The sequence below is a fragment of the Syngnathus scovelli genome, chromosome 7 (assembly GCF_024217435.2).
Source record: "Syngnathus scovelli strain Florida chromosome 7, RoL_Ssco_1.2, whole genome shotgun sequence".
Classification (NCBI taxonomy): Eukaryota; Metazoa; Chordata; class Actinopteri; order Syngnathiformes; family Syngnathidae; genus Syngnathus; species Syngnathus scovelli.
Window position 1 is genome coordinate 8,332,153 of NC_090853.1, and position 25,429 is coordinate 8,357,581.

The 25,429-nt window shown below is 40.8% G+C and overlaps 4 protein-coding genes and 1 long non-coding RNA gene across 6 annotated transcripts; 3 read left to right on the forward strand and 2 right to left on the reverse strand.

Annotated features, from left to right (window-relative positions):
• The first annotated feature begins 48 nt into the window (after window positions 1–48).
• LOC125972542 (uncharacterized) lies at window positions 49–3,346 on the forward strand. The gene is made up of 3 exons (XR_007482845.2): window positions 49–139; window positions 1,040–1,199; window positions 3,213–3,346. It is a non-coding gene; the product is annotated as an uncharacterized lncRNA (long non-coding RNA).
• her13 (hairy-related 13) lies at window positions 1,695–4,847 on the reverse strand. Its single transcript, XM_049726293.2, has 4 exons — window positions 4,579–4,847; window positions 4,407–4,493; window positions 4,235–4,316; window positions 1,695–3,941 (listed from the first exon to the last, which is right to left on the reverse strand). The coding sequence occupies exons 1-4, from the start codon at window positions 4,663–4,665 to the stop codon at window positions 3,496–3,498; spliced, it is 702 nt and encodes a 233-aa protein (XP_049582250.1). The 5' UTR covers window positions 4,666–4,847; the 3' UTR covers window positions 1,695–3,495.
• A 2,330-nt stretch (window positions 4,848–7,177) lies between these two features.
• On the reverse strand, window positions 7,178–8,634 carry her8.2 (hairy-related 8.2). Its single transcript, XM_049724896.1, has 4 exons — window positions 8,510–8,634; window positions 8,300–8,395; window positions 8,135–8,213; window positions 7,178–7,881 (listed from the first exon to the last, which is right to left on the reverse strand). The coding sequence occupies exons 1-4, from the start codon at window positions 8,570–8,572 to the stop codon at window positions 7,544–7,546; spliced, it is 576 nt and encodes a 191-aa protein (XP_049580853.1). The 5' UTR covers window positions 8,573–8,634; the 3' UTR covers window positions 7,178–7,543.
• Window positions 8,635–10,570: 1,936 nt separating this feature from the next.
• cab39 (calcium binding protein 39) lies at window positions 10,571–19,470 on the forward strand. Of its 2 annotated transcripts, XM_049725549.1 has the most exons (10): window positions 10,571–10,786; window positions 11,106–11,200; window positions 13,665–13,820; window positions 13,925–14,089; window positions 15,602–15,720; window positions 15,858–16,026; window positions 16,355–16,414; window positions 16,623–16,688; window positions 17,166–17,309; window positions 17,550–19,470. In XM_049725549.1, the coding sequence occupies exons 3-10, from the start codon at window positions 13,707–13,709 to the stop codon at window positions 17,736–17,738; spliced, it is 1,026 nt and encodes a 341-aa protein (XP_049581506.1). In that variant the 5' UTR covers window positions 10,571–10,786; window positions 11,106–11,200; window positions 13,665–13,706; the 3' UTR covers window positions 17,739–19,470. The 2 variants fall into 2 exon arrangements, with proteins under 2 accessions (XP_049581506.1, XP_049581505.1); XM_049725548.1 differs by lacking the exon at window positions 11,106–11,200 and having other exon boundaries at window positions 10,572–10,786.
• Window positions 19,471–20,202: 732 nt separating this feature from the next.
• On the forward strand, window positions 20,203–25,206 carry itm2ca (integral membrane protein 2Ca). The gene is made up of 6 exons (XM_049725576.2): window positions 20,203–20,433; window positions 22,602–22,748; window positions 22,905–23,093; window positions 23,414–23,524; window positions 23,946–24,096; window positions 24,214–25,206. The coding sequence occupies exons 1-6, from the start codon at window positions 20,341–20,343 to the stop codon at window positions 24,303–24,305; spliced, it is 783 nt and encodes a 260-aa protein (XP_049581533.1). The 5' UTR covers window positions 20,203–20,340; the 3' UTR covers window positions 24,306–25,206.
• The last annotated feature ends 223 nt before the right edge of the window (window positions 25,207–25,429 follow it).

A 25,429-nucleotide genomic window follows, 5' to 3' on the forward strand; every position in this document is an offset into this window, starting at 1 on the left:
ATCGCCGTAATGTCTGTCACCTGCTTCCTCTTGTTACCTTATGTATTTAAGCCCTGCCCGTGTGTACATCCCTGTCTGTGTCTACTGTTGTCTTCCGTCCCTGTTGTCGGTTTCCCCTGGTCTTGTCTGGAGCCTCACGGTCAGAATTTTATCCGTGTCTAAGTGGACTTCTGTCTGTCTGTTTGCTGTCCCTGAGTCTCTATCCCGTCTGTGTCTTCGGTTCCCCACCTACCTCCCTTCCAACTCCTTTCCCTTCAATAAACCCCGGTTCAAGCTGCATTTGGTCGCCCTGGTTCCAATCATTCCTGACAGAATGAAAACAAAAAAAGATTCTTATTAATGCAGTAGCATGCTTTTAAACACACATGGAGTGCTCAGCCTTCTGCTCCAAGTGATTGTTCTCTCACAGTCAAAGACAGTTGAGGGTGGCTGCCGGGCTCCCCAGGGGATCCTTTTCAGTGCCATATGCCGCCGAGCGCCCGTTAAATCTTTCTCGGGCCAACTGCTGCATTAAGTAAGATGACCTTTGAACCAAAACTCAGCTGATGCATGAAGACGCTCAAGTCCTGCCTCTTGTGTGATGGAGAAAGAGAAGATGACGTTGGTAAAGGAAAATGTTCAACTAGGTTCAAGCTTCATATGGAGAAATTCAAACTGTGTAAATTGAAATGAGATCATCATATGCCTGTTCTAATTTTGTTGGCTCAGTGTGTGTGTGTGCGTGCATATGTGTTGTGCCTTTGAAGAATCTGAGCCAGCTTGTATTCTTTCCAAGTTCTTTTCAGCTCTGCAAGGTTTTGACGCTTCCCTGTCAAATGGTCAGTGGCACCTTTGATCACGGCTACTCCTTGAGAGTGTTTCCTGTCACTTTCACACCCCTCCCTCTCCAACACTCAGCCTTACTTGTCTTAAATACTTTCAAGATCATCTGACAGCAACTATTCTATTCAAATATTCATTTATCCAATTTGGGCCGCGTGAAATGGACTAACATTTGCTTTTACTGAGAATGTTTTTCACTATTGCTTGTTTCTGTCAGGAAGGAAGGCGATGGCTGTCAGTATATTTTGATGGTGGGTCCATTCAACCCTGACAGGATTTAACAGCTTTTCGTCAATGAGCTCATGTGAAAAGAAGTGCGACTCGAAGGGGAGGATGTGCTAATGGGAACGCACACACACATTCACCAGCTACAACAGGTACAGATCTAACGAAAAGCAATGCGAAAGTTGTTTTGTTGAAGAGTTTTTGCATTGTTGAACGATGTATTTTTATACATTTAATGAAGAATGTTCTTTTTGTCAAATAGCTCACAATAAACAGAGTAGATTCAAGTTCAAGATTGGATTAAGAACTTCACAATACACGGATGAAGCCGTGCTGGGCTTCGTATGGAATGAAAGCAAAATTCAGTTTCTTTTCGTTTTGACACACCCTGTCTGTGTACCATGCGTGACGTTCTAACTGCATGCGGGTCAAGGACACAAAACCTTCAACAAAACATGTTTTGAAACAGCTTGTTATGACTGTGTGCATGTCTGTGCAATCAGGAACTAAAAACATTTGCCATGCAAAGTTCAACGTGAAGCAATTATTAAGGATTAAAATAGCACTTGAATAATTAAATTCCCTTGTGCAGTGTTCAAACAATGGCGAGAATATTATGAGCAATTACAAAACTTTCTGTATTTGAGTAGATTTTTCACATATATGTACTTTATTTACATTTCGAACCACTTTTACACCACTACATTCCAATTTATTTATTACTTACATGACAAAATAAAATCAGACTAAATTGTTTGCTGATGCCATGCCATAATTTGTGGCATGTTTTTCAAAGTACTGGCCCCTCTCCTTCTTTTACTGTTCTAAAGTTGGACACGCTATCAACATGTTTCTGCTGTGTATGCTTCCTATTTCCACATTAATTTTCAGTCTGGAGGCAGAAGGATAGGCCTTTGAAGGTTTATATCCAATAATAAACTGACACAAGGAACTACATGCAAAACAAGCTAATTGCTATATTTGTGGCTATTTTTAGTGAAAGCTATTAAATCCAAATTCTAAGTCGGCAAAGTTGAGTTCAACTCATGATTCTGATGTGACTCCCACTGTTTTTTTAAAGAACAATCTCACATTAACAGCTCATCGTCACTCACAAAACAAAAAGATTCTACACAAAACTATTCACATTGAGTCACATAAGTAGCTCAAGCATTTCCATCCAAGTATTTTATTAAGCAAATCCAGAGATCTATACTTTATAGCAAGACAACAATTCTAAAGGAGTAAACTACAAATCTTTATGAAATACATTAGAAATATTTATATTAATCAGAGGCACTGCCAAACTTACATTTTCTAAAAGAGCTTGCTTCTCTCCTTACAAATGCTATATACAGTACGTGAAAGTTATTCACATAAAGGGCTCAATTCCTCATTTGTCCTTAGTGGCAGAACGATAAGTGAATATTGTGAGGAAGAGTGTCACTGTTAGGCCACATGCCTTTGAGGAAACGACGTCCATTATAACCATTATACTGGTCAACGCGTTGACATTTTTTTTAATCAGACATGTCAACTTTTCTAGATTTTTTTTGGCATTGATTCAGAATCTGCCCTTGACTTTTCTCTAGCACAAAAGGTTTTCACAAAACAATAATAATAATATGTGCTATAGTATATATTTATTAATATTTATGAATTAATGGTTAGGTTCTTTTCTGAAGCGTCAGAGCTCTAGATTACAACGAATGGTAAAATCCATATTGTACAAGGTTTTATAGGTCAAACTTAAAGACAAATAATGCAAATATCTACCAAACCTGATGTGCTAGGGGTAAAAATGAGATGTTTTTGAAATCAGGGTAAAAAATATGTTTAGGGACACATAAAGCTATTTCTGATTAAAATTTGCTGTTGATCAGTGTTATTGATATTTTTTCCTCGTTGGGGTCAGCATGGGTGAAGACAACCTGAACCGGTGGCCAGGGCACAAATAGACAACCTTTTACAATCTAATTTACATCCATGGACAATATGGAGTCTTCGTTTAACATGGCATACATGTTTTTGGAATGTAAGTCGGACTTAAAAAAAAGGAAAAACATGCTAACGCCACACGGATAGCTCAAAGCTGAGCTTGGGGTCCACAACCTCAGCATTGGGAAGCAGATGCGCTACCCACTACTTCATTGTGCTGCCTAAAGGAGAAGCCACTCTTCTGAAATAACCAAGCCACGAAATCCAATGGACAGTTGCAGACGTTTTCAGTTGGCATGTGCAAAGAGACAGAAAAAAAACAAACATGAACCATCCTAAGGACCCACAGTGTCATTGTGAAGGTGAGTTGTGGAGAGCATTTGTAAATCCATGGCCGTGGCAACTGTACAAGAGTGTGTTCATTTGTAATTAGTAAGTGTTTGTTTTGGGGTGGAATTTTTCCTCAAGGGCGCCCATAGATCCACGCAGCCCATGGAAACTGGCGGGCTCCTACCAGGGTCTCCACATGGACCTGGAGTAGGTCACGGTGGGCGTGCTCAGAGCTTCCCTGTTTTCCAAAGCCTCCGCAGTGCTCTGGTTGTGCTCGCTGTCGGTGTCGTCCAGATCGGAGCATGAGTCCTCGCCGGACGTGCCGGAGGACGACCCGCTGGACACGCTCCTTCCCCCGGGGGAGGCCAGCGTCGAACAAAGCGGGTCTCCGCCTCCGCGCCACGTGCCATCTGCGTTCCCGGATGTGTCGGCAATTAGATCCATCAGCACGTCCTGGAGGTGATCTTCGTTGAGGGGCATGCACTCCAGAAGGTGATTGAGAAGCTCGGCGGCCACTGTCGTGTCGATGCCGGGACAGGTGGACACGAACATGTGGACCTCGTGCATGCACTGGATGTAGCCGGCTGCGAAGCGCTCGCTTGCTTCGTGGTTCAGCGTGTCCGCTTCTGTTGGCGCAAGCAGATTAGGAAAAACTCAACTGTGATGGAAATGTGACATTATTTTTTGTAAATGCATAAATATTACATAACATTGGATATTTTTATGATCTCTCAAATCTCAGATGTTGGGAATCACTGAACTCATCCGGCCCATGCAGCAATCACGGACATTGATTAATTTCAGAGCCTGCATATCAAGGAGCCACACCAATGAATTTAATTTCAGCCTCCAGACTTTCAATTTCAATGATGATTGCTGATCTCCTCTTATATTTGAATGACATGGAAGAGGTCCAAACCTTCGGCTCTGCTCTTCAGGACGTCCTCCACCTTTTTCACCGTCATCTCAAGCACCTCCGCGTTCTCCATCTTGGAGTGCAACTGTTGATAGGGGGATTGGAAATTCAAATTAACAGTAAATTCTGAATGTCATTTGAATAAGATGAAGCGCGCGTGCGAGTGCGTACTCACGTCTGCATCTGCTAACAAGGTCCTCAGCTCCTGCAGACTCTCGTTGATGCGAGCTCGCCTTTGCTTCTCCACCAGAGGCTTCCTTGTCTGCAACACATTACATTTCCACATGATTATTCCCACTGCGCTTTGCAGCTCAGCGCGACATGTTCTCCTATGTCCTCTCGCCTACCTTCCTGTCCACCTTCTGGATGCCATAGTAGCACTCCTCCTCTTGCACGCCAATATCGGTCTTGCTGTGCCGAGCAGAAGGAGCCATGTTGCGCAGTCGAGCTTTCAGTCCTCTCGTGTTTATTGTGCAATACAAGTGAGACGTGGTGCAGTCGCCGGCTGACTGTTGTTAGTTTTTATAGGGGCTTATTTACATGTGAATAGGGGCCGAGCTGCTCCTGCTGGGGGACAACAGAGCGCACACGGCAGCAGCCAATAGGCAAGCAGCTCTTTGTCTCTGGTCAGCAACGCAAGAGCTGGACAGACTTTAATGAGAGAGTTTTTCTGTGTCAAGGCAGCGACTACTTCATTTTTCCCCATCTGTATGCAAAACTTAAGAGTAAAGGCCACAGAACGTGCGATACTGCTCACATTTATTTATTTATTTATTTATTTATTTATTTATTTATTTATTTATTTATTTATTTATTTATTTATTTATTTATTTATTTATTAAATGGCAGATGGCTAGCTATTTCTTCCAAGCGAAGCCTATTTTATAATATGATGTGCAAAAAATTTCATTAATTTACTTTAATATGATATAATATATATAATATGAAATAATCTTAATACTCTTGTCCCACCAGTGTATTTGGCACACAATATTAAATAATGCATATATACTTTTTTGCATATGAATAAGCAAGTTAAGGTCTATTAATCCTTGTCATATGTATTTGTGTTAACAGTAGTTGCAATTGTGCTGTATTTAACACATTTATGTTTGATTTTTCTTCCACTGTGTTTTTATTTTGAATTCATTTAGTTTTAAAAGGCACAGCCACTTAAGGTTGTAAAAATCAATTCATATGATTGAATATTAACTTAATTAATTCCATGTATTTTTTTGTTTTTGCCATAACAATATGCAGCCCTGTATGAGATAGTAAAAGATAAATGAGATGGCATCCATTATAACATATAGTCTGTGATGTACGTTGAAGCTAAATAATTAAAATTACATTAGAATTAAATCAATGCAAACTACATCTAAAATGATAAATATAAGATTTAAGTATTCCAATATTTCTAGATGTCATAATAAAAAAAAATAGAAATGTTCTTGTATTGGATCTGGATGGATTCCTTAGGCAAGTTTTGTGCCCGACCGTTCCCCTTTCTTGCTCGCTTTTGTGTCCATGCCTCAGCAGATCGCCTCGCCTGTTGGGTGGTTGTAATGCGATGCCTTCAGTTGGCAGCTGCTGCTGCTGCTGCTGGCGGCCCCTCGGCCCAAACAGAATCAGCCGGGGGAATTAAGGGCCCTTATCCAAAGAAAGCGACAGGTGTTGCATGGCCCGTGTCTACTGCATATGCGTTTGTTCTCCCTGTTTGTTGACTTCTGATTTGTGTGCAACTCTACTGTATTCCCACGTTATCAACCTCCTAACATTAAGATTGTGCTTTTACTTACTAAGACCGCACTTAAAATATATTGCGAAATCATAGATTTTTTTATTTCTCCTACTCGAGTGGAATATCTTTCTTTTTGCATAATAGAATCTCTGCCCTGTTGTGAACGTTCTGTGCAGTCTATTATTATGCAAACGAGCACTACAATGGAGCGGCTTTGATGAGAGATGCGCACAGTGTCTCTGGATAAACAAATACCGAGCACGTTTACGCACGGAAATGCCACTGTTGCGCGTCATTCTGCAAGAAGCGTCAGTAAAACTCTACTGCCCCAAATGAAGGAAGCGTCTCAGACCTTTGAAGTGGAATGGTTTTGGCACCTCGCCACCCCCAGATCCCCGCGCCATATCTTTAATGGTGCGGACTGGGAGCAGCTGTCCCGACCAGCCTTTGTTGGAGGGCTCGATGAGGGACCAGGCATCCCCCTCTCCATGAAGGGGGCCACTCATAACGACCATAATGAAGGAGAATGGGCCATATGTACAGCTTTGAAATCCCATTCATGAGTTACAACATCATTGCCCAGAATACACCCGCGGTCGGTCTCAGCACTGCATTATGGGAGTGACATTGTTTTTCCTAATGTATTTATATTTAATACAGATTAGACTTTTGTCAGGCGTAAAAACCAAAATGTCCCAAATAATGCTTACAGTGTCACTTCAAAACAATTAGAAACCACCACACAAAGTGATGACAGTCATAGAAGTGTGATGATAGCCATAGAAGTGGACATAAAAGTTATTACAATTATTTAGTTGTAGCTCAGCGTGTTCTCTGTGTTCTTTGTGTAATTGTAATTGTGTGACTGCATTATTTGAGTGGAGTTGGGATTCCTTTTCATTTCAGTACCTGTTCAGTACCTGTTGTATGATGGTGCTATTTTAGCTAATTAGGATAGAAAATAGATGGACAGATGGATGCAAAGACGGGTGAATGGATGGTTGGTTGGATGAATGGGTGGGTGGATACAGCACTGATATGTCAAAACAGCAAGTCAGTGCAATAGAAAATATTAAAAATGTCAACAATGGTATTTTACAAAAGAGTCATTGCAAATGGGGATATTTCTTGTAGTCTGAGTGAGGTCACAAAAAAGTCAAAGCAAACACATCCATTTATACAGTAGACCAAATTGCAGTCAGAACAACCTCAGTAAATAATATATTTTATTGTCAATGATATTAATTCAGCACAAGGATCAGACAAAGATCTATGCAATGGCAAGAAAGTGAAAGAATGAAGGAAAGAAATACATTATAATGGCAAATAAATAGCGTGTTAACACAATAAATATATGAAAGATTAATAAGAGCCTTCTAAAATGCAGGCTACGAGAAGTCAACTTCGGACGGGAAGTACTGCGCAAAGGTCTTTATAGAAACATTATAGCACGCCTAAAACAATAACGACTGGAACAAAACTGCCCCACGTTTGTCTTCTGAGCAGCATATCTATAAGATACATAACAGAGGTTGGCCTAACAACATGCTGATGAAATTGAATTGGGAGCTTCACCAGGGCCGCCACATCTCCAGCATCCCCAAGTGGGAACTGCGGAGCACAGCTCTATCCTGGCGCCCAGAGACGGCAGACGCATGGCAGCCGGGTCGCTCCCTCCTGATTGAATCGCGCTGAGGTCGAGCACTTTGACTGACTGGAGTTCCATGGACATCATTTCTGGCTGTGGGCTGTAGCTCTTCAGTGGACCTCGGTAAGGACTTGAGCAGGTGGTTGAGCAGGCGGGAGCCGAGCGTCTTATCCATCCAGTCACAAGTGAGGAGCATGTTGTGTACTTCATGCATGCACTGGATGTAACCTGTGCTGTATTTCTGTTGGGCCTCCAAAGGGTCTGCAAGGGAGGATGGCTGGTTAACATAGCGCCCCTAGTGGTGACGACATAACGTGCATCAGGCATTCCCTCCCAGAATGTTCTCATTGAAACATGTACAATGTCATGAGCAATTTGTTGGATGCTCTACAGGCTTTTATTTCAAAAAATGATCATATATATTAAAAATTTTAAATTACATTACAACATTAACTCCAAAGGCACTATTTAAATAGAACAAGTTGCATCACACAAATCTGGCAAAGATTCTCACCAGTAAGTTTATTTATCTGGATATTTTGCAGATGTTTCACTGTCATCTCGAGTATGTCCGCTTTTTCGAGTTTGGATTGCTGTTGAGAGACAAAAAGACAGTTTTCATAAAGTTCCTTTCTCTTCAGCCGTTCTGATCAAGAGCTAAGACACGTGAAGTACTCACATCGAGTCTGAAGGCGTTGATCACGGTCTCTTTTAATTGATCCAAACAGTTATTTATCCTCTCGCGCCGTTTCCTCTCGATCAGAGGCTTCCGCATCTGTAAAGAGCAGAGGGAGAAATAAACCTCAGTTAAGATGTGTCACAGCTAAGCAACAAGGTGTACGTTTGTCTCAAACCAGAGAATGGTTAATAGTATAAAATGAAGGCACACCTTCCGTTCCTCTTTTGCACTAGCGTGTTTTCCTCCAGCGTGTGCCATCGATGAAGCAGTCATGATGCTGGAAGTCTCCTCTCTGAATCTCAGTGTGTCTCTAGGGCCCTCGGCGCTCTACGTCCCTCCTATTTATACAAACACGATTAGCATGTGAATACAGCAATTCTTTGGCTGTGGGATTTTCCCACACACACTCAAGACTGCCAGGTCACTGCCTCCATTCAAAAGATTCACTCAGAGAACCAACCGGCCTGGAGGAGGCGGGGGAAAAGCACGAGCAACAGATGTCCACCCTGAAACCATGCACTCTTTTTCAGGCCTCCACCCATGGAAAGTTGCAAGTTTCCTGCTCTCCCAGAGATGAACAAGGGTGTGCAGTTACCATGTATTTGCCCCGGGGAGCCCCTCAGCCATTCTTCGCGACAGCAACGTTATATTACACCTGCAAAGAGGCCAGAGCTCCACTCCCAAAGGCCACAGACAGATGGAAAGAAAATGTTGACAAATCACCAGGGAATAGGGCAGCACACGTGCATACACATTGGGTGTGACACAGTGCATATATGGTCCAGTCATGAAGTGAAATATCCTTGAATTGTGACATGTAATTTTCTCTGGTGAGATCATTTAAAGTATTCTTCTTCTTAAATAAGTTATTTCTGCACTTTCCGGTTCAACTGACATGGGGATAAAGCACCTTCCCCAAAACCCGAATCTCACTGAGCCGCGTGTTTGCAAGCGTACAGATGTTGGTATTTGGTTAGGGTTCCTAAAAGGTTGCAAACAATTGCAAACAGTTGCCAACAGTGTTTCAAAATTTGATGGTGACAAGAGAAATTGTTTGCAAACTTTAAAATTGTTTAGGAATGTCTGGCTAATGTTTTTGCAACTGATTGCAACATTAGACAATAAACCCTGACAAAAAAAAAACAGCATACGCAAAATATTTGCTGCTCAGTGAGATACGGACTTAAAAATACCTGCAGTGTGCAATTTACTGAACGAGGGAGCGGCTGACTGACCACACTTTGTACTGGCGAGTGTCGAGCATCTGCTTTTAGACGTTTTGCTGAGCAGATGTCGGATTGACCACATGCCCAACCCATCTTTGGACGGAGCGTTGAAGCGGGGGTCCGTGCACTGAAGCCACGCGACTGCCAGGCGAATGCTGGGTCGTGGGAACAGAGGATGAACAAAGGCTTGTATTCATGCAAACCTAATCAGCATGAAGAGAGTAATGACCCCCAGAGAGGCTGGACAGTGAGGCTGGAGAAGAGGAGGAGCCTCTGGCAAGGTGACCAGTGCTAGCAGTCAACTTCATCTTGAAGTGACAATTGAGGTGCCAACACAAATTATTAACATTAATTATATATGCTATTTAACTATTAATTAATGGTTATAATTAATAATTATTTAATAATTGATAATCAATAACTTTATAAATCTATAAATTTGTGTCTAAAAAATTTAACATCCATTCATCAATTTCAGTCTAATTACATGTACTAAAGAAAACTTTGAAATTAAACAAGGATGCATGGTGGCTAGATGTTTATCTGGATGCGGCCTGGTGATCTGGTGAGCTGGTTATCAGTCCAGAGTCAACTCTACTTCCACGCTGTATTACTAGTACTGTGGTACACTACTCTATGTTTGAGTTTAGAAATGTTTTAAATGATAAACTGAGTATTTACCAAAATCCATTGAGAGTTTACGGCCATATAAGACAAAAAAAGAAAAATGACAGCAACGTCGTATAGGAATATGAACAAGGAAATCAAAGTTATTATAGCTAACAAAAACTAACAAAATAACTCAAACTAAATTTGATGGAAGAAAATGAAAATGTGTAGTCCTGAAAATATCTATTTACGTGATGCACGTTGCCTGAAATGTTGCTTTGATTGAGTATGAGTGCGTGAACAACCAAATTAGGAGCTCCACAGTGCGGTTCACCACCGACTTGATGAAGGGTTCAGCGCGCCCCCTCGCGGACGTTCATCCGCAATGACTGCACCGCATCCGACGGCCAAAGGGGGGCGCGCGAGACACGTGACGGTGACAGTGGCGCTTCTGCCAATGTTACCAGCCGGACACAGTCAGCAGGGGGAACTGGGAAACTGTGGCTGCACATACACAACTATCTATCTACACTACAAACAAGGGGGCACGACGACGCAGGAAAACAAAGCACTTTTTGTTTCGAGGAGGGCCTGCGTTGCCTTTTACCGACGTGACGAATTGGGGGGAACGAGTGAAAACGCCGTTCACGAGGTAATCTGCTGCATTTTCCAGTCTTTCCAATTTGTCATTATATTGTGCGACTACATAACTTAACATCCGAAGCCCTAAAAGGTATCTCATTTAAAACGCCTTACAATTACTGACATTTGTCTTGATGACGTCAGGAGTAGTGGTTTAGCACATCTTTTAACATGTTGTTGGTGTCATAGGCTTGCTTGATTGTGCAAGCTGTCGCGCGGAGCCTTTGCCAGGCCTGGCCATGCTAAGCTAGCTCACCACCGTTATATTGGTGACCCTTCGACGATCATACTACATATTTTGACAGCCAGTGCTCTCACACACTCCCAAGGAGTAAAAGCACCTGAGATGATTTGGAAGCTGGAGGCCTGTCACAGCGCTGACAACCACGCTACAACGCACACACAGCCCTAAACCAGCGGTTTGGTGAGCTGTGATTGAAGCATAATAGGCCGCATTGCCTCTCTAAAATATTATTCTTATTTTGCTGCCAAATCAGTACGTACTACGGGACATATACGTCCATGGCCCCGCGTTGATGCTGTGTCTGTCTTTGCTACGCAATGAATAAGTATGCATTGTGCCAGCTTGGCGCAAAGTTGGCAGGCGTTAGCCCATCACAAAGCATGCATGGTTGAACACAGATGGGAGGTACTCAGCTTCATGTTACAACAGCTAAATGGGCTGTTAGCTTTTATTTATTATCCCCTGGATTTAATTAAGGTTGTCAGAGAACGCTATAAAAGAAAATATATCAACCTAATAACAATCCGACAAATTGATGATCGTTTGTTCACTTCATCATTGCTACCCCAGAACAAGCCCACAAAACAACCTTACTCCGACAGATGTATTCCAGAATTTTTGGGGGGAGAATTGCGCTGCATCCTACTCACTTGTTTTTATAGTGCACTGTCTCATTTTTATGCTAATAGCTCTATTATGACGTAGCCAGCCCAGAAAATTCCAAAAATAATTTGAAACCAATACAGCTCAGACAATATTTTGCAACTCTTGTGATGCATCACATAGTAGTTCAGGTGTGTGGCACTGTTTGCATTGTTTGTGTAATATTTCTTCAGCTTGTTGTCTTACTGTTGGAAATGTGTGAATAGGTTTTGGTTTAATGATCACCCCAACATGCCAAGTAGCAGTCACTGGAGCAGCAGCAGCTGATGGATCCTGCCATATGTGATACCTTCCTATTTGCGTCACTGATACTGAAGCAGGTCAGGAGTAGAAAGACTGCCTTGCTGGATATGTTAACAAGCATTAGTCAGGGTGAAAGACGGATTTGGCCACCTGGGAAACTTGAGGTGTGTCCAGATTATTAACGATGTAACATTAAGCAAACTTCTCATGGCCAATCGTGTTAAAATGAATGCTTTTATTGGTGTTAAATATGAATATTGATGGGTTGCAGTTTCAACTTTCCGTAATTGTTTATTTCCAGTGTTTACCCATGAGTGACACGAACCTATGAGTCTTTATCTCTATTACTATGAGTCATGCTATGATGCAAACTTATATTGGATATTGTTGTCATAGTTTTCATTCACACTTGGATTATCTGTTTTGTAGTAATGGGAAAATGAAGCTTCACGATGCTTCATGAACCAGATGTATTTTTTTTTTACTCCTCTAGAGTGCACTCTTTGTTCAACACTTGACATTTCTGAACCACTTTTAAACCAATAGTGCCATCTAGAGGGAAAAAAACCCAACCGGTTCATGAAGCATTATGAAGCTTCATTTTACCATTGCAACTATTTTGGCCACCTAAAAGGTCCTGTTTAAAATTACAACAAAGATGTGGTTTGCAATCTTGCTATCTGTTGAAAATGTTTGTCTGGTGTGAGTCTAAAGTAACTAGGTGGGGCCCCTGTAGATAAGTGACCTTGTTTTGTAACTCAAGTTAACCAGCTCCAGTGAGATAAGGTTGTCAACAGCTGTTTGTTATGTGTGTCTTTGGTCACATGGTTCAGGTTTGAGGAGCAGAGATATTGACACAGTTAACACGAGAATTATGTTTTATTAGTTGACTATGTTGTCATTGTGTTAAATAAAATATGTTGTATGTGGATATGTTTATATTGCTGTGTTATTTATAACATACATTTCTTTTATCAACATCATGATAGTACTACTGACCATGTTAATTTTTGTCACCATAATTGTAATTAGGGGTCGACCAATGTTTTTTTTTTTTGTTTTTTTAAATCGATACCGATGCTGATATTTAGAGGTCAGAGTCAACCGATGACCGATATGAGGTGCTATATTATTAGATATATATTTTATATACTATATATTTATATATTCCAAATTTATTATTATTTGTAGGAGAGGCTGTACTGAGCTTTATGTATTGTGTCAACAAAAGTAGTTCTTCAAATCAGTCTGACAAGATTGAACTAGTATTAAAGGTGAAGGAGGGGTTTAAAACCACAGCATTTCTTATTTTGCCTCTTGACATCCAATGCAGTAATTTGAAATTACAGGTCAATGCAGATTCTTTTTATATTTGCCTTTCAGATCCAGATGTACAAGTACTCCATTGACCCTATGGTTAAAGTACCAATATGATTTGTCATCATCATTTTGTATTTAAAATGCTGTACACATTATGTGCTGATGTTGTTAGTGTTGCACTTATGTATGGACGTACATGGTATGGTCTTTATCTACTGTTATCATTTTTTTCAGCCCCTGTACGAGCATGTCTTCTGTCACGTCTGCGTGGAATAATTTAACAGTCACCTCTGTGTATCACCCTTTCACGCAGTGTTGCAACTAACTTGAACTTGCTCAAACGTGTCGTAATGGGCAGAATGCTACTTTCATGCCGTATAAATTACAATTTCGGTTCCATCTTTATGTGACAACTCAGGTGGAGCGCGCGCTGATCAGTTTCTCGTGGTAACCCACCGCCATGCCGTTCCCCTTTGGCAAGTCCCACAAGTCGCCGACAGACATCGTCAAGAACCTAAAGGACAGCATGACGGTGCTTGAGAAGCATGACATCTCTGACAAAAAGGCTGAGAAGGTAAGCTGAGTCTCAGAAAATGGTACCTGGGCTTATTAAATATACCATACATTTATGCATTATGTAGTAATTAATTCAGTCTTCACATGTATCTACTTATTCAGGCCACGGAAGAGGTGTCAAAGAGCCTGGTGGCCATGAAGGAAATCCTTTATGGGACTAATGAGAAAGAGCCCCAAACCGAAGCTGTGGCCCAACTCGCTCAGGAGCTTTACAACAGCGGCTTGCTCAGCACGTTGATAGCTGACCTCCAGCTCATTGACTTTGAGGTAAAAGCTTATTGATGAAGAAGACAAAGCAAACCACCATGTACCTATCTATGGAAAATGACTTTGTATTAGTACATATGAAAGGATGTATGTTGGAAGGGTGTCAAAATTTATTGTATTGCTCAGTGGGCCACTGTCTTGATTTTGTTTTGTTTGTTTAGAAAACAGGTTGCAATTTTTGTTTCACATTCAAAGGAGAAATACTTGGAATCCAAACATGAGATCAGTGGTATCTCTACAGTTAGTTGAAGTTACTATTTGTCATTCTTCCTCATATTTGTGTCATTGAGAAGAAGAACAAGTTGAGCTTCATTATACCACAAATGTCAGTAGTGTGCAATACTGGTGCGAGTGAGAGGTGGAGTTTCGAGAACCGTCGCTTTGCAAATAAGCTTTCAGTGGCTGTATTTAAAAAATATGTACAATTCCAGAGAGGTTTCTTAGAAAATCTTTTCAGAAACACATTCCAGCATTGGTCATAAATGGCACTTTGAAAGCTAAGTACTGCATTTTCTAGGGTGGTACTTGATGTAAGAAAGTTGAGAGCCACTCTTCTACATGTTTGATAAACAATTAGTGACTTCCCGGTTGGTTAAATGTTGACAACCACACATTTCTAGTTTTAAGTGGACACTAGAAATCTTTCAATCAATTTTGCCTCTACTGGTTGATGTTTGATAGGTACCTGGTAGTGTTTGACGTTGAACAAATGTGTTTTTACAAGAAGTACCACTAGATAGCAGAAGACATCTTAAAACAGTGATTGTCAACTGGTGGTCCGCGGCCCACTAGTGGTTTGTGGCAGTATTGCAGTTGGTCCACGAAATTGGAAATGGAAAGTAATTGTAACATTTTTTAAAATATAATGGATTCATTATTTAGACTTGATTTATTTTCCAGCTAATTTTGTGAATTATTTACATATCCAAATTATGTCAAATGTAGCTGAGATTCCCAAAATAGACATACAGATGCAAATAAATAGCCTGTATAGGTTTATCCTCCTTCGGTGCAAAATAATATTCCACCAAAGCAGTGGTCCCGAGTTGCTTCTTGGTTATAATGGTGGTCCCTTGGACAAAACCAGTCTTAAAAAAAATGATTATAGGTGTGGATCTAATGCTTGCCTGTCCCATTTTCTATAAATTATTCTTTGTTTTTTGTTTTTGTTTTTTGTTCATTAAAATAAAGAGTTGAGTCAAGTCCCGGTCTTGGAAAAACATTGACAGTGACACCTTCTCTGGGTTTGTGTATAACAAAGCCCCGTGTTTCTGCTGTGTGCCACATCAGAGCTGCTCACTGCTGCTTCCTTGACTCATGCACTTGTGTCATAAGTGGCTGTGTTGTGTGATCTGCCACTTCTTCTTTCACACTCCTGAATACTTCCGACTGCGAGAGTATGGTTGAGAAATACACATCACCAAACAAAAATGGAAGTGTGTGGCCATGTTGTTATCTTAAATTTCTGTGCTCTTACCTCAATGGCTTGGTTATTTATCATTTCACACACAGGGCAAGAAGGATGTAGCACAGATCTTCAACAACATCTTGAGACGTCAAATTGGCACTCGAACACCGACGGTGGAGTACCTCTGTACCCAGCAGAATATACTCTTCATGTTATTAAAAGGGTAGGAAACATTTATCGGGTGTGCTCAAATCACAAGAAATCTATTGAGGAGGGAAAAAAAAATGCAACCATACTCTTATGTGTGTATGTGTTGGGTTAATATGAGTTGTTCAGTAGGCCTGTTGTTGTTCTGCGCAGGTACGAGTCTCCGGAGATTGCCCTAAACTGCGGAATCATGTTGAGGGAATGCATCCGACATGAACCCCTGGCCAAAATCACACTGTGGTCGGAGCAGTTTTATGACTTTTTCCGATATGTGGAGATGTCCACGTTTGACATTGCCTCAGATGCGTTCGCCACTTTCAAAGTAAGAAGGCTGTATTGTGATAAGTACCGCAGCACATGCACAAACATCTGTTTTACAGAATTTTTTTTTAACCTGAAGTCATGTGAGAGCAGAGGCCAAAATTTTAGCTATGATAGACATCAGTCAATTATATTTTATGAGCTGGTTTCACAATTTTATTTGTATGGTCATCACGCCATCAAATTTAGTTTTTATTTACACGTATTACCATTTACGATTACAACTATGACACTAACCTAAATTATACTTGACAGTGGTGTCTCGTCAGCAAAAATTGAAGTAGAGATTGTCATGACCAAATCTACATTTGTTGCGAATATGATTGTAGGACCTCCTTACAAGACACAAGCTACTGAGTGCAGAGTTTCTGGAGCAACATTATGACAAAGTAAGTGTACTAAGTTTGGTTGTGATGTGTGACATTGATCCACATAAAGTGTGCAAGACATTATCATTGAGGGAATAAATGATCTACATTTACTGCCGAGGTTTGAATCCGTCAACAATTTATTAAACTGTTATCAGTCATACAGTATCTCTGTCAGGGCTGCGTTGGCCTATCAGCTAATGTTCTGTTTTTTTCCCCCTCTATGTAGTTCTTTAGTGAATACGAGAAGTTACTCCACTCTGAAAACTACGTGACAAAAAGACAGTCTCTCAAGGTAAAAGCACAGGTCTACAAATCCAATGTAATAAAATGTTATTCTGATCACTTGTCAAACAAAAGCAAACCCCCAAACATACGAAAATTCACCTCTTCTATTCCTACATGTAAGCACATACAGTTTGTCTAAAGGTTGACTTAAAAATGCAAAGTTGAATAAAGGTCCGTAATTTCCAAACCAGGGGCCTAACTTTTCTTCAGACCGGGATTCAACACTGCCATTTTATTAGTAGCGCAGAAGACACACATCCAAAGGAAATTATTTACAACCTTTAAAATCTCTTCCTCATTCCTCTGCTCCATGTTTGTAAATGTCTTACTATTAACTCACTCAATTTCATGGTGTCAAGAGTTATCCCTCCCATGAGCACCATCTAGTGGCCAACCATTCTCATAGTCAGTATTCTCTTGCCCTCAAATCCTACAAGTAAATGATTGATTAATCGTCATCCGTTTTGTCACTCTAAATTGACAGTTACTAGGAGAGTTGCTTCTTGACCGGCACAACTTCAGCATCATGACGAAATACATCAGCAAGCCCGAAAATCTGAAGCTCATGATGAATTTGCTGCGTGACAAGAGCCGCAACATTCAGTTTGAGGCGTTCCATGTTTTTAAGGTAAAGTAATTGAGAAGAAAACAAAAAACACTTTCACTGGCAACACAATCTCATGTGTCACAATCTGGTCGGAAAATCATTTACAAATCTAAGCATTATATTATGCAAAATGTATCCTTCCATCTTTGTTTCTTAAAAATTAGAATAAGATTAAAAAAAAAAAAAGACTCCTTGGCAACCATCTTATGGTACCGCACTCGGCACACACTTGAACATGTGCTTTTCCGCTTCCTGTGTCAGGTGTTTGTGGCCAACCCCAACAAGACGCAGCCCATCCTGGACATCTTATTAAAAAACCAGGCCAAGCTCATCGAGTTCCTCAGCAAGTTCCAGAACGATAGAACAGAGGATGAACAGTTTAATGATGAAAAGACCTACCTGGTCAAACAGATCCGGGACCTCAAGAGGCCCACCCCGCAGGAGGCCTGAGGCAAGGTGCCAAGGACAACGAAGGAGGCGGGGCCACCACTTCCCAACCGCTCAACACCTGCTTAACGGACCCATCAGCTGCTGCCATTCTGGTTTCTGAACAAAAAAAGCATTTCAAAGTTGTTGGGAAGTTGCCAGCCATCAAGTGAACATTTGTCCACCCCCCCCCCCCCCCCCCCCCCCCTCTTTAGTTCAAAAGAAAACAGTAGATGCTGCTGCTTCCATGCACCTTAACCCAAATATGATCCAAAAACACACAAGTCCATCATAAACAAAAGTTAATGAACACCTCCTACTTGGTACACACCTAGAAGTCAGGATTTTAGTCGTAATGAGTACTCATTAGATATGAGTATATGACCGACACTTACATACACATGTTCTGAAAGATTATGGCCTCAAACCTTTGTGATGGAAATGGTACGAGAAACATGGTTGTTTGCTGCCTGCCTTGGAAGGTGACGGAGGGGCATCAACGCCTGATGGCGGCACTGCCGCGACCCAGCCAGTGTTGCTGCCATGTTCAGACTGGTCAGACTGACATGCACATGCATGCGTCAATGCCTTCGTCCAATATGGTGTGTGTTTGTGTGTGTGTGTGGGGGGCTCGCAAATGCCATGACACACAGTAGTCTTGACCTCCTGAGTGCTGTTAAATAACCCAGCACTGAGAATTCTTGGGAAAAGCAAGAGAGATGAAACTTGTGAAAACCCAAAAGTTCTCTCTGTATTATTTTTTTGGAATAGTGAGAACATGTACATATGGACTTTTTTTTCTTTGCTTTGTAGGTTTTTTTTGTTTGTTAAACCATAACATAGGAATATAATATTGGTATTTACCTTAAACATAACGTTAATGGTAATCAAATTTCTAAACCTTCATTAAGCAATTGTTTTTACATTTCATTTTACTGCTGAGATGGTTGCTTGGTTTCTTGTTTGTAACTTAAAGGGTCGCTCCCATATTTCCTACCCAACGGAATATTAATAAAATGTGCAAAGAGGGAAAGTGAAAGGCTCAGAAAGGGATCCATTCTGTCTTTTTTTTTTTTTTTTTTTTTAATCAGCACCTTTCTGGTTGGGTTACTCTAACATCTCTCCTGGATAGAAAAGGGAGGTTGAGATCAGTAGTGCTTTAGTTAAAAGCCAATTAGAACCAACTTCAAATTGGAGGAGAGAACCCCAAGGGATATCCACTCCTCAATATCAGTGATTGCATTTCCCCATTCATTCTGAGCTATTGGCTTGTTTCTTGGAAAGTGCTTTTGTGGTATACTTACCAAGACCTTAGTAGCTTTCCAACTACCTCTAAGGGTCTTTTAATGGAATATAAATCCAGTACAGTTATGAGTGTTGAGCATTTGTGGTTGGGAGAATTGGGCGTGATGGTTTGTCCTTATGGTACGTAAACAAACCTATGAACAGAATTGCAGTGAGTTGACGTAGTCCACTATATCTAGATCAAACAGGTAATAAATACCTATAGTGCAGGCCACAGCACTGCTCAGAGCCCAGCCCCTCCACGCACATTGAACATGCATGTTCCTACACTGGCTGTGCATGATGCTGTACTAATGATGTTGTACTGGAATTGTTAATTTAACAACTTTGAAATGTCACATTGAACTCAGCTTGTATGCAGCTTTTCAGCGTAAAACATATGGGTGCTTTCGGAAGTGTCAAAAGTCCTGAGCCGAATGAGAATAAAGAAAAAAAGTTTGAAATGAAATAATGCTGTTATTTTATGGCTTCAACCCTGATGTTTATGCACTTGGTTTCGTTTTTTATTTTTTATTTTTTTTGGGGGGGGGGGGGGGGTTACAAAAAGTCCAAGACATAGTTCATGAACTGCATTGCCCTAATGCAGGGATGGGCATCTTAAATGATAGAGGCAGGTGGGGGCACATTGGATCATGCACTTGTTTAACAAAATTTTGAACATGGACAAACATTCTCTGAATATAGCCTGTTGATTTTTTTCATAATACATTTCTCAATGTATATATAAAAGATTTAACTATTCAACCATAAAACAACCACATACCCAAGTATAAAAGGCTCTCGTGCATAAAACGTACCAAGTGCATGAATGACTAATATTGTGCATTTGTCACAAAAATCAACTGACACAAAATTTGAACATTATTGCAGTTCTGTTTACACGGAAGTATACTGCGTGTAATATCAAGTCCGAAAAAATACTTTATTAGGCCTACTCACACTATGCTGAGAAACTTTCAATATCCTAAAAAAAAGTTTGCGTTGGGAAAAAAAAAAACACGAATGGCGGCGACCTGCGAGTATTTGGGGTTCCTTTTTTTTTTTCCTGATCAAGCTGTTAAATGTCTAGATATTGCTAGTTTTTCAGTGACCACAAAGTACATGGAATAAAAACACTGTGCCCGTACGAGGCCCCTTTAAGAATGAAAAAAAAAAAAAAGAGAGAGAGGGCGGTGGGGGGGCGGCAGCCCACTTCCGGTTGAGAGAGACAAACAAAAAGCAGTAGAGCGGTGGGAAGGTTTCTCGTCTGAAAGGTGAAGGTTTCGTTTGTGCCTAGCTATTCAACAAGATCAGAAGAACAGACACACAAACACACTGAGACATGGTGAAGATTACTTTCCAGCCTGTTGCGGGGCAGAAAGGAGATAAACAGAATGATGGCGACAAGACCGAAATCCTCATTCCTCATCCGATGGTGAGTTCACGTTCTTTTTTTTTTTTTTTATAGTGACTGTTATGCTGTTAACAATATTTCCTGTGGTTAATTTATTATAACGCGGTGTAAGTGTACATCGTGTACCTGCACGCCAGTGAAGCTTAACATGACACCGAACGCCATTTGGTTGACTCCAAAACCTGCTTAGGCTGTGATGGCTTCCTCTTACAATGCGCTCATTTCAGCGTCCATTGAATTTATTTCAAACACATGCGCGATATATTATCCCCCAGAGGACAACACACAAAGCCAGTTGTGTACAGTGATATTGCAGCTTATATATTGGATATTGCAGTTTGCAATGACTTGCGAGGATTTAGCCCAAAATTCAGAACTGCAGCCTTTCACCTCAGGCAGGATGGGAAGAAATGCACCAGCTTTTGCTGACAAGATGGCAGATGCAGCTGGCTGCAGGATCATATTTAAATGTTCACAGCTAGTGAGCGATGCACTCGTCATCTAATGACGTGGGTGGCAAATTTCCTGCACACCTCAGTGTTTCTGATTGCAAATGAACAGGAAATATATTGACAAACTGCAGCGCTTTTTGTGCATTCCTGACTTGGAAAAATGTGATTTGGAGAGAGCAGAAGGGAGGCAAATAGGCCTCGTGGTGCGTCACGCTTTCAGCTGGTGTGAAATAAAACGCTCCATCTCTGTGGGAAGAGAGAACACAAAGGGTTGCGTGTATCACAGAATGTGTTCACACATGCACAGTTGTGTCCTTGTCCTCGCGCACTTAGCTTAGTCTCCCCAAATGTTCCCGTTCAGAGTGTCATTCACACAGATAAGGAACCGACGAGTAGGCACTGCACATCTTGTCCAAGGAATAAGCAATCTCAGCTCAAGCATTGACAATGAACAGAATAACACTGAAATGATTGAGATAGTTTATTTTCATGTTTTCAAATAAAGCACGGATGTCAAACTCAAGGCCTGGGGGCCAGATACGGCCCTCCACATCATTTTATGTGGCCTGCGAACACAAAGTATGCATCAAATTCGTGTCATTACTAGAATTGTAGATTGTCTTCACTTTTAATATCTTTTTTTAAAATATTTGACCAGTTTTTATTCGTCTGATTTGAAAACTATTTGTCAGTTTGTTTTGTAGCTTTTACTGTATATAATATGAGGTGCTCATACATTTATTTGGGTTGACAGTCATAATGGCCCTCCGAAAGAAGCTATGACTACAATGCGGCCAGTGAAAAAAAATTAGTTTGACACCCCTGGTATAAGTGATAGGATAATTGATTTGAATAAAATATGGGATAAATAAAGCACTATAAAAATGCACTCCATTTGCCATTACGATCGAACTGGATTCGTCATTTTTTTTTGTACTTAGATGTGTTTTTTGTCAAAAGTACAATCAGTAACAGATTCGAGTTGGTTCGCTGAATATAAATGAATAGCGAACGCAGCAACTAACACAGCTGTCACAAACAAATCTTTTTGGAATCGATCATCCTATTATTCTACCGATTAATCGGGGATCGCCTCAATATGACCTGTTCTGACTGGAATCTGCAAATTCTGATTCAGCGTTGGTTTTGAACAGCCAATTCACTTCACCGCTGATTCATACCCTACTACATAGTGACACCCCGCCAAAAAGCAGCACTTGCAGATGGGCTGTGAGACTGGAGGCGTTTATGCTGGACTCACACTATCTTGTCTCATCGTGAGCGTCTCCTTGCCAAGGACTCTCATCACTTCCGGTGTTCCTTGCAACATTTGAAACCGCTTAAAAAACGGAAGTTAGTTGCTTTAATAGAGTGTTGTAATACAGACACTTCTTGCAGTGTACAGTAATTACACCCTGAAGCAATCTGCAATAACTTCAATAAATCCTACCTGTAAGAATAGGAGGGTTGTAGAACAACAGTTGAATAAAACCAGCTTTAGGATATTTGTCACTTCCATTTGAATGTAAAACTGACACATAAAACAAAAGAGAACCAAGTATGTTTTTACAAAGTGTTCAATCAAAACCGTATAATCTTGTCAGATTTACTGCATTATAGTAGGGGACCTTCTCTATTTCTTTTTCCCTTCTAATTACGCCGCATCAAATAGTGCTCAACTTTAAATTTGGGCTTGCCTATATACAGTACAAATGTTTTATTATTTGCGTTTCTCAGGAGGAGGAGGATGAACTTGTCCTGCCTTTGCGGCCCAAGAAGTCGCCACTCAACGGGCTGTGCTGCCTGACGTTCGGCCTGGTTGTCTTCATGGCCGGTCTGGTCCTCTCCTCCATCTATGTGTACCGCTACTACTTCATACCACACGTAGGCCGTTTTTTTTTTTTTTTTGGTCATTACTGCGAAATGCGCATTTCAAAGCTAGGGAATGAAACAGTGGGTGTTTGTTGATGTTTTTTTAATTATGAGTCATTTTGATTAACTTTGAGAAAATTTTTCTGGCCTGCTTTTGCATGAAAACAGGCCCCAGAGGAAAACTTGTTCCACTGCAAGGTGGTTTACGAGGACTCTGTGTACGCACCGCTGCGTGGGCGACAAGAACTGGCAGAAAACGTTGGCATCTACTTGGCAGACAATTATGAGAAGATCACTGTGCCTGTGCCTCATTTTGGAGGCAGCGATCCTGCTGACATAATCCACGATTTCCACAGAGTGAGCAATTTGATTTGTACTTGTACTCGATGTACACTTTGTTTCACCCACATAGAGCATGCATTCATTTATAAGGATCCAGGATTTCATCTTGTGTTTAGTCTGCAACTTTCTTTCACTGTCATTTGTGTTGAGATCATGTTCGCTTTATAATCTATATTATGAATAATTTCAAACTGGCTTCAGAGTTGTTAGCATACTTCCCATGTGGAAAATCAAGTAAATGCAAAATTGCCAGAGACCTGCTGCTGGAACGTCAAAACATACTGTATGACTGTATATTTTTATCTTCATCCGCAATAAGCAGTTGTGTTTTGCAGGGATTGACTGCTTACCATGATATTGCCCTGGACAAGTGCTACGTGATTGAGCTCAATACCACCATTGTGATGCCCCCGCGTAACCTTTGGGAGTTGCTTATCAATGTCAAGGTAATGTATTAATAATGATTACTTTCACTGGTACTGATATCACGATTAATAAAATTGATTATTCATTGATTTCAATAGGTTTTGCCATATTATGTGAAATTGCGTATGTTGGTAGGACAGGGAAAAAATCCTTACACTACAAATATATCTTGAAAGAACCAGAAAAAAATGCTAAATAAAAAAGAAAAGAAGTACAAACAAGAATATTCTAAAATTAATAGCAATAAATAAATATGAATACTGGCTTTTCCTGCTATGCACATTTTGGCCTCTTAGGGGCAGTGTGCTGCCGTGTGTGCATGGAGTACACACATAAAATGAGTAACGCAATAAAAAATAAATCTTTATTTTTATTTTTTTATATGGTTTCTTAATAGTGCAGATTTTCATCTATTGTGCTGTATTTTGGGGGGTCCTGTAGAAAGGAACATACCTGCCGCAGACTTACATAATTCATGAAGAGATGATGGTGACCGGCAAAGTGCACAACATGCGTCAGCTTGGACCCTTCATCTACCGCCTTTGCAACGGCAAAGACACGTACCGCTTGAACCGCCGTGTCTCCCGCAGACGTGAGTAATCGAGCACAAAAGGCTATTTGCAGGTCATTGACTTGCTTTTGTAATCTGATCAAAAGTGTGGTTTAGGTTCTCAGCATGTGTGTGCGTCTCGACTCTTTTCTCTCACAGGCCTCACCAAGCGAGAGGCGAAGGACTGCCACCGCATTCGCCATTTTGAGAATACATTTGTGGTGGAGACGGTTATCTGCGAGGAGGCGTGAGCGGGATGGTCACATGTGATACGGCACATCCTAGTCACCTCCCCAGCTACTGTAGCACCCTGTGGATTTGATCATGTTGCACTTTACCACTCATTTGACGTCTTTATGTACTTCTCCATCCCTTGCTTATTTGCCTCCCCTTTTTCCATTAGCCAATCTTAAGATGCAATAATAAGATGCAGGTTCTCTCACAGGATTTTCATGTAGCCAATCCTTTTGGCCTCTGCCCTTCGGGAGTACTACGATGGTTACTGTTGGTAGGAGAGATGACTCTGGAGAGATGACTCTCTCCATGTGTTGTCAAAGTGACCTTTTTGTTTCTCCTTCTGCTTTGGAAGCTAATTATCTGTGGGTTGACACAGCACAAAACGCAAAAATAGCACTCACACGCACAAACTTTAGCGCCTAAAAGAAGCGCTACAGTTTGTCATTTCTTGATCTCTATACCGGAAAGACCAAACTACTGATGACTAGTTGCTTGCATTTTTGCTTTTGCTTATTCCATTTTCATTTGGCTGGTAAAAAAGAAAACTTCGCTGGGCATTACTGCGCACGACTTCCACCCTTGAAGAAGTCAAGAGCCATAATTAGTTTTATTGCCCATCATTTTTCAATATAATTTATTTAAAATAATGTATTTGTGAATCATTTAATAGTATAATGTATCTGTCCCCCATATCACCCATATCCCCCCCCCCTTGCATGTGTTTTCGTTATTTGATAAACTGTTTTGTAAGATGTATAATGCCTTAGTCCAGACTCAAAGACTGGACTAATGTTATTACTAATAAAACAGATGGGTGCGTAATATTTGATGTTAGGTAAATACAACCAACTTTTATCTGTATATATTACCTGCCTATGAAATTCTGTCTGTGAATAAAGTTTAAAAAGACTGTCAGTAGTGTATGTTTTTTATTTCGATGTCCAAGAACTGTCAATTGTAATAAAAGGAGCTCCATATTTTAATCTAGATCTACAAATATTCCGCACACATCTAATAATTAACATGCATGTGTCACCAGACACCACATGATTCCCTACTATGACACCTTAGACACACACACGGGCACGGGATTTAGTTGCATGGAGAGGTGCCTCTCTAATTACAACTCTTGTGATCG